This window comes from Haemaphysalis longicornis, unplaced genomic scaffold (assembly GCF_048455015.1).
Source record: "Haemaphysalis longicornis isolate Haplotype H1 unplaced genomic scaffold, Haemaphysalis longicornis Haplotype H1 scaffold_2, whole genome shotgun sequence".
In the NCBI taxonomy this organism is placed as follows: domain Eukaryota; kingdom Metazoa; phylum Arthropoda; class Arachnida; order Ixodida; family Ixodidae; genus Haemaphysalis; species Haemaphysalis longicornis.
The window spans coordinates 78,018,577-78,033,993 of NW_027526295.1; the positions used below are offsets into that span (position 1 = coordinate 78,018,577).

At 46.8% G+C, this 15,417-nt stretch overlaps 1 protein-coding gene across 1 annotated transcript in view; it reads right to left on the reverse strand.

The window, feature by feature from the left end:
• Positions 1–913: 913 nt before the first annotated feature.
• The window catches only part of LOC144169007 (uncharacterized), a 49,281-nt gene continuing 34,777 nt past the window's right edge, over positions 914–15,417 (reverse strand). Inside the window, exons 5-6 of the mRNA XM_077698007.1 lie at positions 3,580–3,670; positions 914–1,050 (exon numbers count right to left, since the gene is read on the reverse strand). Coding sequence (XP_077554133.1) covers positions 949–1,050; positions 3,580–3,670 — 193 coding nt within the window. The 3' untranslated portion in view covers positions 914–948. The remainder of the gene's footprint in view (positions 1,051–3,579; positions 3,671–15,417) is intronic.

Genomic DNA, 15,417 nt, shown 5'->3' on the forward strand with positions numbered 1-15,417 from the left:
GAACGTGGCGGCCGAATTCCAACGAGAACTCAACATATAATTTCTATGCAAAGTCAATTGACTGTCAATGCAATATATTGAGTAAGGTCATTTGACTTTCAATTAAATCTCATTAACCATTTTTGTGAGGGGGAATCTCACAATGGCCCACAAAATTTAAGTGACAGGCCACCCTTTTTGCAAGCAATCATTTCTGTGCTGTTTCGTGGTTGCAAAATTTCATCTTCTCTTCCCCAATTTCACAGGAACTTCTACATTGGATTCAACAGCGTCAACAGGCGGAGGTAAAAGGCTTTTACTTTACAGCCGCTCTATTCATACGGCGATTGCCATAAGTGAACGAAGCTGATTATACTAAGCTATTGTCTTCCTCGGGCGTGAATCGTACACACCTTTTAACGCTGGACCAGCCTACTTCATGCTGACACCTACATAAAAAAATGTCTTTGACGACCATGCTCATTGTTTGGTTCCCAATCGAGCTCTGGACCTATGTGAGTACTTTGTCTAAGGACAAGGTTGCTTTTTGCCATGCTAACCCAGAAGCGTACTGTCCCAAATGTTCGAAAAATATTTCTCTAAAGGCGACTTCTTTCCTACTCATTCCTACTTATCCCTACTCGTGTGGGAGGCTAACCAACGCGTTTTCAGGCTCTGCTTAGCTTAGGGCTTTATTTACTTCAGAAACAAAAATTCGGAATTTATTGCGATGCACTGCAATGCCTTAATCGGGACATTCAAAGCTACCAGTAACATGGCATGGGGCAAAACTAATATAGTGCATGCCATAGCAAAGATTAAAATATTGGTATTCTGGAAACTGAATATTTTCCACTGCCTCCTTTACCCGGAAGGCAGCAAGACCACATAAGGCACAACATGTGTGTTCTGCTTCACGCATTTGGATGTTCCGAGAAAGACTTTATTGCAGAAACGAGAGGTGACAAATCACTCGCCAGAAGTGCTGTTGCCATACTCGAGACAAAAAACAAAATCATAGGTCGCCCCCTCAGGCAGCAGGAAGCAAGGGGCACCATCCACACAGAAACTCTGAAAAAGATGCGTCCAATGTTAAGACGTGTTGTTTTTATGGCGAACCACCAGGGTCGTGCGGCCTCCCCTGCAACTTTGTGGGAAATTCGCGCAAACCGGCAGTGCTCCAGCTGGCACGTTTTAACCTAGTCCTTGATACAGCCATTCCGAACGAAGTGCTACGAAACTGGAATAAGAACGCTGGCGAGTCCCTAGCACGGCACATGAATGTGCACTGTGAACGTGGGAAAAAGGCCTTTCGCAGTGCACATTGCGCCATTCGCAGTGCACATTGCCCCATTCGCAGTGCAAAGGTTGCACCGAAGAATGGGCACGACCTTTATATGGATATCTTGCCGTGTCTTATGAGATATTGCAAAAGTACCATCTGATAGAGACGAAAGAATTTCTGTATTATTATCTTTGCTTAGCAGACCAGATGATTTTATCACTGCGTACGCACATAATTGTGTTCAGGCATTTCTGGGTTTTACCGTTTGCAATGTACGAGTTCTTTCGGTTGTAGTAGCCACTAAAAGACGCATTTTCTGTTTCCTTGTAATATCTACGTGTAATTCTGGGGTGCCCCCTAGACCACTGTTTACGCTTTACCTCCAAGGAAATTTTTTTCTAAACTTCTTGGCGCAGATGTGATTGTGTCACGGCCGTTGTGGAGATTCGCCGACCTCCAAAACTGCATTAGTGCACATGACATAACTATTCCTCAGCTCGACTTAATGGCTCCATGTGGAGAACACAGGACTGGGAGTAAGACCATGTTTTTTTTGTTATCTGTTTGCTGCTACCAATTTCTGTGTGGCGGGGGAAGGAACCGTTATTTTCGGATTTATCTGAAGATGCTGTGCTGGCAACGAATTGCATATGGGTGCTGTCAATGACTTCACGTCTATTTTCGAACGCCGATAATGGCCTTTACTAAGGGTGCTTTTCGTGTAGGCAAACTTCGATCGGCATCGCCAAGCAAGATAACGGCGGCTTCCGAAATGTAGAAGTCAACACTATTAACCCCAGCATGCTTCTGGTGGGTAACGTTCGCCACCAAGGCCAACCCTGCTGCCCAGGATAGCTACCGTACACCCCTAACATAGCACCATATTTGCCACCTACTCCCAGCTTCAAAATCTTGCCCTGGAATGTTTCAAGTATTACCAACATTGAAACATAATTTTTCACGATTCCAACCAAAGTTTTCAGCACAATTATTGCTGCGATTTGCCATCGAGAAGGTCGAAATTGATGACGTTTTAAGGGGAATCGTTTTATCCGCCTACCTTACTACTAATGGCCAAACAGTGGGATATTCACTCACTTAAAAGTTTGGAGACCAGAAGACTAGTCTGACGGTGCCCCACTGGCCTAAACCGGACCACAGTCAAATAAAAAAAGGGCACCCCATTCCCTTTCAACACATAGTTATTTTTTGCCACCCAAACATTACGCAAACAAACAAGACAAGTTAACGTCAAGAGAGGTTCAGAATAAACATTTGGTTCACATTTTTATACATCAAAATTCAAGATAAACAACATTTATTCACACTTGTATACATCAAAACTACAGACCATTCAAATTTAACCACTCCAGTTCAGATAATAATTTGACGCTGCAAAGCACACAAAAGCAAAATATTTGTATACATTTAGTCACTGAGGCAAAATATACTTGTATAGAGCAGCAATTACACAGTTTTCTCTCGGGCGATAACTGAAGCCTCATATTATGAAATGCAGGCTTGCCATATTACTCATCATACGAGATTTACCCGCATACGTCATTTACAGTGTGATCAATAATTATTGCTCCCTTTTATAACAATAATTCCCCCTTGCAAACGCAAATCAACTCACATTCCTAGGTTTAGTCCGTTACCCCAGTACTCTAGGCAACAGCAGACAACAAATGAACAGGGGGTGTGGATACAGCTCTCTTTCAATAGTGTTGTGTATCGTAAACACCCGTACAAAATTCTCTGTTCCCATAAAAATGTGTGCGCCTGTCTTTCCTATCCATGTGCAAACAGGAAACATAAGAAAATTCTTTAGGTAGCCAATCCTCCGTAGGCTTTTCAAGCAAGAATACCTTTTCAAGAAGGAGGCTTTTCAAGAAAGAGTACTCTTCAAACAATCATATTGTAGCCATGACTGCCTGAAAGGTATTCTTACCATTTCAAGCCTGACATAAGGAGGTTATGACCGCGAAATAAATCCCCTAAATGGGCATAAAGTGGTCTTCGAAAACTATGGCTTAGTTCCCCCAATTAGCATACTTCGGAGCTAGGCGTGCTCCCGAAATCCCACATAGGTGGAATTTTCACATAATTCTGTTTCCTAAAGCAAGGCTGCAGTCTCTGGCACACACAATTTCAGTGAGGTCGGCGTTACTGGAAGATTCGCTCCTGCTGCAAATGTGCTTCTGTCATTGTGAAAGGGCTAACGACAAAACCACGGAGACCAATGCCGTCAAAATGGAGGCTGGTGCAGTCAGTCCACTTCCGCTAGCAGATTGACCGAAGAAAATGTCGAGTACCTTGTTCACTGGCCCGAAGTCAGCTGCTTTGCACTCCGCTGTGTCTTTACGGCTTCTTCTGATGCACGTGGAAATATCGGCTTTGATGGCACTGCGGTGATCGTAATGCAAATTACGAAACTTGCGCCTTTAAGTTGTCTTTAATGGCGTAAAACATTAAAGAGAGCACCATTTGAATGTTCCCTGTGTTTCAACTCGAAGCATGTTCTGCCTATCCGTATCTGTCTCGAAGCCCTCCCTTTCTTGTCACGTATCATAATTGTACGAAATGGAGAGACGAGCTAGTTTGTGAACATTCATGAGAAAGGCTTAAGCGCAAACAGACACTGGGACGAGAAAGGGAAACGACACCAGCCCTTACTATCAACTGAAAGATTTATTACAGTCGAAAACACATATACCAAAACAAGACCTGACAATCAAGCTCATGTGACCATCGCACATGCGTATTGTGGTACATTAGGACAATCGCCCCATTTTCTTGTCCTCTTTTTTTCCCCTTGTCTTCTACCCCTTCTTAAGAAGTTTCACCTCTTTATCTAGAATACTCGGCGACGGGTGACTTATACACTCAGAACCCATAATCCGGATATGAAAGGCTTCAGCAATTTCTCTGGTATTGCGGTCTCTGTGCTTAAAAACAACTTTCGTGTATGTGAAGCATGGAAATCGCAGTCTGGCCAGTGAGCGCCAGGTGTGTGTAGGGCCTTTCTTTCAAGAAGGAATGGTGCCCCCTCAAGCGTATATTAACACAGCGGCCGGTATGGCCGACGTACACCTGGCCACAGGACATTGGAACGCAGTACACAACATTGGTCATACACCGAACAAATTGGAGTCTATGTTTTATCAAAGTGCCACGTCGGGGAATATTGTCTCCGGAATCGGACCTGTTGCTCACAATGCTGCATAATCTGCCTAGCTTGTTCCTGGCCAAGAAAACCACCTAAAACCAGAATCCCTTATTCGTCTTGTTAAGGCGATGCTACAGGGCATGTACATCGGGGATGACCACCACTTGTTTACTCTGGCTGGTATCTGTTATGTGATGTGCAAACCCTGTCAACTGCTCCATAATACCCTGACAGATCGCCTAGAGCACGGAGAGGGGATAGCCAGCGTTCTCCAGCCGAACTATTCGCGCATTGAAGCTCTACTGCGCTAAATGATAACAGAACTTGTTAACTGCTGATTTGAGGCACGTGTGGGCTATCCCGTTCGTAGAAAAGAAGTGAAGTTCAAGTTTCAAGTCAGTGAAAGTGTTGACGCGGTTGCCATGCGCGGCACTGCCGTTACAAGGGAGGCTTCATTAAACTCGGTCTGTAGTGTTTTGGTAGCTCAAGGCGGCCGTCTACCCGAGTCAGTTAAGGAAGGCCATTTTGTTGTCCTTGAGCAGACCACGTTCGCAGAAAGGGCAGTGGCAGCGGTACGGAAGAATTTCGAAGAGATACTTGCCAGTGGGTTACTAGCCGGGCACCAGGCCCTGGACATGTCTACTTCCTAGAATCTGGATGGCCTAGCCACGGCTATTACGAAGGAGAAGGAACAGAAGTTGAAGCTGTTTTGTGCAGCAAAATCCCACAAGCCGGGGTTACCCTTCCGTTCTATCGTTTCAGAGCGAGGGTCATGGCAGGTGGCTGTTTCTGGTTTCTTACAGAAGCATTTAGAATCTTTGACCATCATTGATTGGTTTTCTGCAGGAAATCCTGTGGCGGTGGTGGAGTATCTGTCTTCTGTTGATTGCTTGAACGTGTCGGGAATTAGCGTGGACGTTGAGGACCTGTTTTACTTCCTGCCTCATGATGTGCTGATCCGACGTACTAGAGATTGCATAACAAACGACAATGATGAGCTGGGCTTTGCGAATCGTAGGGGAATCCCAGTGGCGGCGTTTTTGGAGCTGCTCAGTTTCTACTTCAGTGTACTAGCGCCTTAATTTCTCGACTCCACAAATTGCCGGCTATTCGCCATGTTTTTCTTTGCTCTAGCACGATGTAAGCAAAGAGTGACGTGCTGCACCTATAGCTATGACGACATGCACTGTTTTTCACAATTCGCGCATAAAGATCGCAATCAAGGTTCCCGATATCGCGCAAGAAAGATATAAAAACTCTTGGCGTGTACTATAAAAATTAAGACGGTAGGTGAGGCTAACAAGAAAAAAATTGGCCGCGTATCTGCTCCTTTTGTTGCAAATGTCGCCAAAAGACGATAGTCTTTGTAGACATTTGCCAAGAAAATGCCCCCTTTTGCTTTCCCGCTCACCTCTCATGCCGTTCTGGTACAGTCGCGCTCATACCAAGGTAAACACACTAAAGGTTAGCGCAAGGCGATTTGAATTTACCGCGTTCCACTGCTACAGGCCGGGTTCCTGGATGCCAGCGCTGCAGTACGGCGGAGACGCGCGTGAATCGAGATGGCCGACTACAAGGTTTATAGACTCGCGTGGCCGTGCTCCACGTGCGTTCCAAGCAGAACGTGGACCCTAGCTGGTGGAACCTTTCGTTTCTGCTGCCGCGTGATTTTTCATATGCCGCCAGGAGGCCGCGGTTTTCTGCTATAGATGTAGAATATCCTTTGCTATCGAAAAACCAAGAATGCATGAATTTTTTTATAAGGGAGCACTGTAAATACCCCTTGTGTACTAATTTCCTGTCTTATATTTGCGTAATGTCTTGTACTTGTTCAGCAAAGTTGAGAAGTATAAACACATTAACCAGGCTTAGGCGTTTACGTTTGGTTGCGAATATATAAGAATTTTGCGCAATATCAAGTTTACTTTGGCCGGCCGGCTGAATCGGGTCACGGACAGACAGACATACAGACAGACCAAATTTTCTCGGTTTAAGTTGCCCAAGAAAGACTCTCGTCTTTAAAACGTATTTCTGCAGGTCAAAATTGGCGTCAACACCAGCAGGCGATCGAGTAACGTTGATTCGAAAGTGAGCGAAAGCCGGATGGAGAGCTAAAGAACATTACACAATTTTTACCGTATCTATTTAGTTCTTTGAATCGCTTTTAGTAACATAGTTGGGCTCTCTGCTTAAATGCAAGCTTTGTTGCGTTATCACCTTCCCATGCCGCCACACTATCGTCTGCTGCTCTGTTACAAGTTTACGTCGTGATCACAGAAATAGTCGGCGGCGATCATCGCTTGTGTGACACATAAGAGCAGCAAAGCGCTACGCCTGATAACCGCGGAGCTCACCGATGTCACCGATTCAACCCATTCGACAAGATCCATTTGAATCAGCGCTGTAATAAACAAGAGTCACTTTTCGTTGTTATTTTTCTCTTGAGTTCGATCATGTGACCCAGCAGCTTACTTGGAAGGGTGTGGACAAATGCCATGCGTTGGGTTCTCTGTCGTGGAAAGGCAAGTACCGCCCTTTTATTTTGGCGTTACGGCAAACAAATAATTTTTATTTTATTCCCAAACATAAAAGCCAACAACGGAACGTTATTTGTATGCTCAGTGAGTGCTGACTCGGAAACAGTCGAAACTATTATTTCTTAACAGACAACATGCTTTAAACCGCGCGTCATGCGAAACTGCGCCTGCTGCGCATTGCCGGACATTTCGCGTATCGGAAAGCGGGGGCAAGTTTTTGTCCTATTTTGGTTTTATTTTGCAACAAAAACAGCCGCCATTTTCAAGCTGTTACGTAACATTGAGTCACTTTTACGCAGACTGAAGTTGACATTGTGGGGCGTAATCGTTCGCGCCAACTGTTTAAATTACGTCACACCTTCTCAGCCAATCACAGAGAGGGTGTGTATTACAAGCAGTATTGTTGTTGAATACCAAAGACAGTCTTACGTTGTCATGTCTGGTGCATTTGGTCTAGTTTTTCACTGCCGGCCAAGAATTAGGCGCTTTCAGTAAAGAGAAATAAGGCAAACTTTAGAACTGGTGCCCGTAAACGTCATGAAACGTCAAAATGACAGCACACACAACCTCTTTGTAAACCGGAAGCACGTGACCAAAATTGAAAGCCAATCAGAAAAGACTTCTGGAAAATTGCCAGAATTCACGGCAAGTTGTTCAGTCGAGAATAGGGCCCCTGGTGTGGGGTTTGATGATAAGTGTTGGAACTTTCATGGAAGACGAGGGAGCTCGCACCCAGCTCAACAGGCACTCAGACGAAGAAGACGAAGACGACCAAGCGAGGCGACGAGATGGCTGCTTTGAGAACGGTTCCCTGTACATAATGTAAATATATTGGCTTTTCCTAGACGACGGCCTCCTCCTTTGCCTCCCTGCACGTTCTCCACATGGTGCCGAAACCCAGGACGTCAAGCGACTCGACGAGGTCAGCCATGCAGCGGAATTCAATTTTTCGACCGCCATCCTCACCCCGAAGCGAGAAGAAGGCGTCGAGACAGCGGAACCGGCTCCGCATTTCCCCCAACAGCCTCCCGAATTCAATGGGAAGCCTATTGCCGAGATAACGCCTACTATTGGCCTCGAGGACATACTGTGGCGCCACCTACGAGTGACGTCACTTGTAGGACGCCGAATCGTGTTGTCGTCTGCTACACCACATTTCCCGTGCGTATGCGGAAGCGTGTTTTTTTTTGTTGTAGCCACCGTCTCGCCCGCTCCTTGTGGATTTGATGCAAATTACTAAAAAGTTGTCTGTAAACCAAATAATTTGGGCAAGCAATCAGCGACTCGCTTGTTCCCGGCGACACCGCCGCGTTTAGGTAGTTGCTACCATCGCGACCCACATCTCTTACATACGCAGCCAGCTAACGCCAAGGACGATGCAACTGATGCCGAGAAAAGTACGCTGTAAATTCATTATGAAATACTTGTGACGGGACATGTGTGTGCAAGCAAACACCTTGTAACAGCGACGGAAACGCGGCGCTCGCTTATGATCTCAGTGCGCGAACTGCTCGTATTGCCTGGTAAATGAATGACGCGAGAACGGTGATCAGATTGCTTCGCCGCACATGCTTAAAAGTATTGTTATGGTCTGCAGTTTGGCTTAGTCAGTGCCTATTTCCCCTACGATGTTTTTATAGTCATGCCCGGATTTGATTAACGATTTCTGCCGTAGCTTGTACTCTGCACGGCTGATGTTTACTTTTCGCTACTTGTCCGCAATGTATGAACGGTATGAACGCGAGTTTTTAACGCCTTCGAGCGGGTTCGGACAAGGCTATATTTAGTTTTCATTAGGTGCTCAGCGTGGTAATTTATAATTTCAGCGTGTTTTGTATGTTTACAGTAAGCCGGCATTTCTCAAGCATCAATTTTGAAACTCACGACTGCTCACAGAAGGCGAGGCTGCGTACGAGGCGAAACACGTCGTTAATGATTTCGGGTAATGGGGATATTTAGAATAGGAGAACCGAGCGTTGGGGGCCCCCAAGAAGTTAGAGGAACCCAAACGCAACACGCGCGTGCGCGACGGAAGGGCCTTCGCCAACAGCTCGCAGCCGGCTTCGGATGCACGTAATCGGATGTTGGGAACTTCAGGCTTGGCGTCGCAGCAGATGTTTCATCGCCGTTAGAGTTGCGAGTGACAGTCCCTAACAGAACGTTTCACCGCACTGGGAACTCTGTAAGCGCGGTGATTTCCGTTGAAGCGATCGACGATCAAGGTACCTACACGGCCTCGGCCGACTCTTGCGCGCAAGCATAGCCATCCTTCGGCCGCTCGCCGCACCGTGCGTGAACGGGCCGGCGCTGCCGGGACCAACCTCCGTAGCCGGTCGGCGTAAATCGCGGCAGATATTTGAGCATCGCTTTGAAAACCACAGCTGATGACACTACCTATCAGAATTTTTCATCACACTAACATCCACTTTCACCAATGCGGAACTATTTTTCCGCGACTTGTGTGATTTTAAAAAGCGGCGACAAGTTGTTGCTGCCGCGACCTGCGTCAGTTCGAGCCGCACCGTCGGCTGTGCGGGCAGGCACGGCGGGTGCATGTGCTTCTGCGAGCAGTTAACGCTTCACGATTTCCTGCTTTATACAGTTCTTGCAAACAAGGGAAATCTCGAAACTTCACTCGGCGATCGTCGTAGTCCACATTGTTGATTGGGGAAACAAGCCGCTGCTTACGCTTCGGTCGCATGCGTAATACACCACCACGCTCATGGTGTTTGCGGATAATCTACCACAGTTGATACGGTTATACAGTCACTATTAGGTCGAACTGCACTTGACGCACTGAGAATTAATTTCAAACGAAGGAAATTAACATGAAAATACTTTTAGAACGCGCTTCCTAAGCGAAGTGTCACGCGCTGCAAGCCAACTACGCAGCAAGGTAGGAGCGGTGATCCTACAAGTGACGTCAAAACGATCGCAGCGCCGGCCTCTCCAGTGGTGGGCCTCGCGGCCAATAGAGCACAACAAAGATGTCGAGGCCGCAATTTCGTTAGCAAGGCTCCAGCACAGTGCCGACTGGCTTGCTGCAATCACCGAGAAGCTGGATGCCGTTGCATGCGGAACCAGTGTCGATGGCCAACCCGACGACGCTATAGATTTGGTCAGAGAAGCATGCAGAATTTTTTGTTACCTAGAAAAAGGCTTTATGGACGAGAAGCCCTTGCCCCTCAGGAGCGACCTCTCGCCAAAGAGGACAGAAGGCAACACCTGCCGCATTATGAATGGAGTCCTACAAGCGAGGGTGACGAGCCTGAGGAGGGAACCGAAACCTGCAGGAAGCCAACGGCTTCGATGACATGGAGGGGCATTTCGGTAATCGCTCATGAACCACAAGAACCATCAAGCACTCTTGCATCACCAGCCACAACCATAACATGTTCATGTTTTAATGACCACTCGGCTGTGACAAGACCCCAGACAACGGTGCCTCCCTCGCCCAGAAACGAAGACGCCGTAATACTGGATACACCACATCAGGCACCGAATGATACCCAGAATAAAATGAAATCATCGCAATCCCCGTCCACCACATCCCTGCCCGAAGCGAACATTGTGGACGACGAACCGGCTGCCGAAGGCATTACCGGCGAAGCCTACGCGCCTGAAGTGCTTGAGACCATCCTGCGGATACAAAGTATGCAGGTGCAGACTGTATCTAGGAGGATTTTCTGAAGACGGAAGAAGTAAATCCAGATGCTGGTGTGCTACCGCCAAAAGTGCAAGGAACTACACAGGACAACGACGAGTCATCACTGAGACCGAAGCGCGACCATGTTCTGGATGTGTGTCTGCGACAGGAGTACGTTGACGGAGCGAGACTTACGACCGAGATATTAGTGCAGGGGTTACTACCACATGATATCAGTGCTACAAGGAACGAACTGTTCCAACGCGCTGCCCATAAAGACTCGGATTCCTCGATAACCATACACCTTTATGTCCACTTCGCCCCTGCTGCAGACTACGCATCCCATATTCCAGGAAATACGCCAGATGACAATGCTATCGTCGGCATGATCGCATGTACGACGAAGCAAGCCACCACACGTGTTCACAAAGTGAAGAAACCTGGACAGCGTGGTGCTGAGAAGATTCACACAGAGCAAGATATCAACGTTCGCGATTTCAAGCGGGCATCGGGTGCAAATGCAAGATGTCAAGAAAACTACATCCTGAGTCTTTGCCCATTCGGAACTTCAAAGGCGGATATGACTGCGATCAGACACCTGAAACAGGTATCAAAAGAAAACACAGGGAAAAAGTAAGAAAAAAGGCAGTCACGAAGAAAGAGTTGGCCGAAGATGAGAAAAAAAACGTACCTGAGACACCGGCTGGGCATGAATGTACGAAACACCATTGCAAGGACTCGGACAGTACCTTCATCGATTTGTCTTATCCCGCATACACGAACGCTTGTGGGGCGGGAAGATGTTGGAACTTGCATGGAAGACGAAGAAGCTCGCAGCCAGCTAAGCAGGCACTAAGACGAAGAAGACGAAGACTACGTAGCGAGGCTAGGAGGTGGCTTTTTTGAGCACGGTTCCCTGTACACAATGGAAGTATATTGGCTTTTCCTAGACAATGGCTTCCTCCCTTGCTCCCTGGACGTCTTTGGAGCTGCTCATCTTTTACATGCAGAGTACTGGTGTGGGGTTTCAAAATAAGGTACACGTACAAATGTCGGGTGTGTGCATTGCGTCTAAGGTTTCTCCAGTCCTGAGCAACATTTTTGTGGCCGAGGTTGACTGTGATGTGCAGCTTGCTTTACAGTGTGTTGCCGCTAAGGTTTTCCGTTATGTGGACGATTTTTTGGTCCTCAGCTGCAACGTACAACTTGAGACCTTCGAGTGTGCTCTTCTTGATGCCTTGAAGGCGAAAGGTAAAGGTTTGAAGTTCACGGCCGAGGTTCCTGCTGACTGCCCTTTCCAATTTCTTGACCTCGAGCTCCGTTTCTCGCGGCGTCATACATGCTGGATGTACGCGCCCCGTTGTAGCAAGCCGCTCTTGAACTTTACTTCTTTTCATTTAAGTACGGGATAGCCCACACGTGCCTCAAATGCCCACTCAACAAGTCCTGTTATCATATGGCGCAACAAAGTTTCAATACGTGAATACTTCGTCTGGAGAACGCTGGCTTTCCCCTATCCATGCTCCAGGCGATCTGTCTGCGTCTTGTGAAGCAGTTGAAAGGTTTCTCACATCACATAACAGATACCGACCAGAGTAAAAAAGTGGCGGTCATACCCTATTTAGATGCGCTGTCGCATCGCCTTAAGAACTCGACTGACAGACTCGGCGTTTAGGTGGTTTTCTCGGCCAGGAACAAGCTAGGCAGATTATGCAGCATGGTCAGCAAGAGGCTCGATTCCGAGACAATATTCCCCGACGTGGCTGTTTGATAAAAGAGACTCCAATTTGTTCCGTGTATGACCAATGTTGTGTACTGCATTCCAATGTCCGGGGGCCGGGTGTACATCGGCCGTACAGGCCGCTGTCTCAATGTACGTTTGAGGGAGCACCATTCCTCCTTAAAAGGAAGGCCCTACACACACCTGGCGCTGCACTGTTCAGACTACGGTTGTTAGCCATGCTTCACAGACACGCAAGTTGTTTTTAAGCACAGCGACCGTGCTACCAGAAAAAGTTCTGAAGTCTTCCATATCCGGGTTAGGGCTTGTGATTGTTTAAATCACCTGTCGCTGAGTATTCTAGATAAAGGAGTGCAACTTCTTAAGCACAGGGGGTAGAAGACGAGAGAAAGAAAAAGAGGAGAAGGAAATGGGGTGGTTGTGCTCATGTACCGCTATACGCATGTGCGACGGTCTTGGTGTGGTGTGTTAGGTGTGTTAGGTCTTGGTGTGGTATAAACGTGTATTCGGTTTTAATAAACCTTTCAGTCGATAGTAAGCGCTGGTGTCGTTTCCCCTTTTCGCCCGTGTCTGTTTGCGCTTACGTTTCACTCATGTAACACAGCTGTGCTGCAATTCTACTTCTTGATAGGCCCTGTTCGTTGTTCTCTCGCTGCCTGAACTGACACACACGTACGCTGGCACTCTCACCTCTGTGCCTAATGCAGGTGCCAAAGCCTCGTTGAAATACTGGCTCTCAGACTCTCAGGCAAATTACTCCGATCTAAAGAATAGTTTGCATTTAAGGACCATAGCCGGAGATGCAAGATGTAACTTTCTTTGTACTTACAAGTGCCCGTGGTACGAAACGCCATCTGGAGAGCGTGCGTCATATTCGCTTCAGCTTCCCCAGAAGCGTTTACACAGATGAAGGTCGCTATTGCCGCTTTCAAATATTGGTCTGGTGAAAGGTTAGGAGGTTGTATTGAACTCGTTGGAAAGTACCTTATAGTTTGCTAGTAGGGGGCAACGTCTTTCTCAGGCGGAGATTGTCGCCAGTTTTAAAATACGCTTTCCAGTATTTCAATCATTTATTATTATCTTGAATTAGTTTGCCTTTCCAGCTAAGGCGATTTCTACTTTTTGTCTTGTTTTAACTAATAGATTCGTACTTTTGGTGGCCACATATCTGGTTCACTACATACACCCTACACGTGTACAAGAACCCCTCTTGATACGGTACACTTCGTTATGGGGTAAGTTCACTGTAGAACTTTGAAGAAATTCTTCTCCACGTGTGAAGGCCACTTCAACTATTGTAGCCATGTTTTTAAATCTATTTCTACGTGGTTGTATTCATCATATGAACTGAAGGAATTGTTGCAGGCAGGCGCTTGCCTTTCAGAATTCTTTATGGAGTAATCAGACTGCGTGGGAAAGGCTTCTTTGAACAATGGTTTCCCACACCTGCTAAACACAACGTGCGAAACTCACTGTGAGCACGTGGTGTTCGCCCATGAACGTTGCTAATGAAGCTTGCCTTGCCCGGTATCATGTACTTCTTGTTATTCTGGAGCCTATGGAGCACCCCGGCCGTAAAACAGAACACTATCGGCAGAATTGGTTTCTTTCCCAAGGGTGGAAGGCCCTTTTAAATATTAACGCCTCCTGTTTCGTGCACTCTCTAAGCATGTGTTTTCCGGAGTGAAGCTAGCCAAAACCGAGGTGGGAAGGTAACTGAAGCCAAACAATTCTCTCACAGTCCTTGCGATAGGTTGGGGCCGGGGCCTCAAAAGAGAACAATGTAAGCTTTTATGTGTCCAGTTAGCTCTCTAAGGAATTAACCAGACTGTTAGGACCATAGCAGTATGTAGTCCATGTGAACGCAAAATAGGTCCTGTATATTTATTTCATTACTTTTCACAGTGCAATTTAAGCTAGAAGATCGCGCCGTCTGGCCAAAAGTTTCGAATCGTTATTCATGCAAGACCAGTAGCCTGCTTGTTGTTGAAACACCCCGCCTCCATAAGGAAGCCCCACCGAAAAGAAGCGCTCTTCAAGCAGTTTTTCCGAGACACGAAACGCGGAAGAGCTATCAAAGTTTGTACGCCTCAGAATGTTCCTTGCGCTTTTGAGCTGCAATTCTTGCGCCTTGGTGTGTGGTCAGTGCGGCAAATGCTTGATTTGACGAGCCGCTGCCATCGATCAACACACTCACAGCCGAATCCGGACTTCCTGCTTTCCACGTGCTTCGGCGGAGACCCATGCAGTGCCTAGCAGTGGTTTCATCGCTTTACATAATGTTTTTATTCGGCTAACGTCAAAGCGTGCGAGTCTTCGCTGCCGCGTGGGTGCATTTTCCACGTTTCCAATTCCTCCAACAGCCTTTAAGTAGACGCCGCCTTTTGCATTGAATATGCCATTCACTGCCTTCATATTAAAACACCACACTATTTCTCTGCCATGTTGTTCATCATTCTCAACCGGCTCCCAAGGGCGCTGCCTCACCGGCAATTGAATAGATGACCATTCTGTAGAAGGAGCATAGTCTAAATCTGGCATACACGAATCACGGCGCTCTGCACGACGTACGGTGCTGCCTCGCGGACGATTATAAGGAATGCGCAAGCTACTCCATGTACTGTGTTTTCACGCCATTTTTGGCACCAACATTACGTTACGTGCGTAAACATGAAGCAGCAGCAGTACACAAGTAAGTTCTGCCACAAGTGAGCTTTTCTCATGCACGCGTCAAACATTTCTCGGCGGCCTGCGGAAAATTTCACTTGCACTGAATTTGAAAATGTTTTCAGTTACGATGGATTTGGTTCACAGTATCTGAGATGTCTTATGAAGGCTAAAAATCTGGCACCGGAATGAAGATCATACCCCTTTTGAGGTTGTGTCTAGGACCCAATTTATTTCCATTAACGCTAATCCTCGTCCCTAAGTCGAATAGAATGATGACTGTTGCTTTCTGTGATCGCGGCCTCAAATATATTTACATGGCAGTTTTAGGACACACATAATAAAGTCTAGCAATAATACTTAACGTCTGTGCGATCTTGGATCCTGCTACAA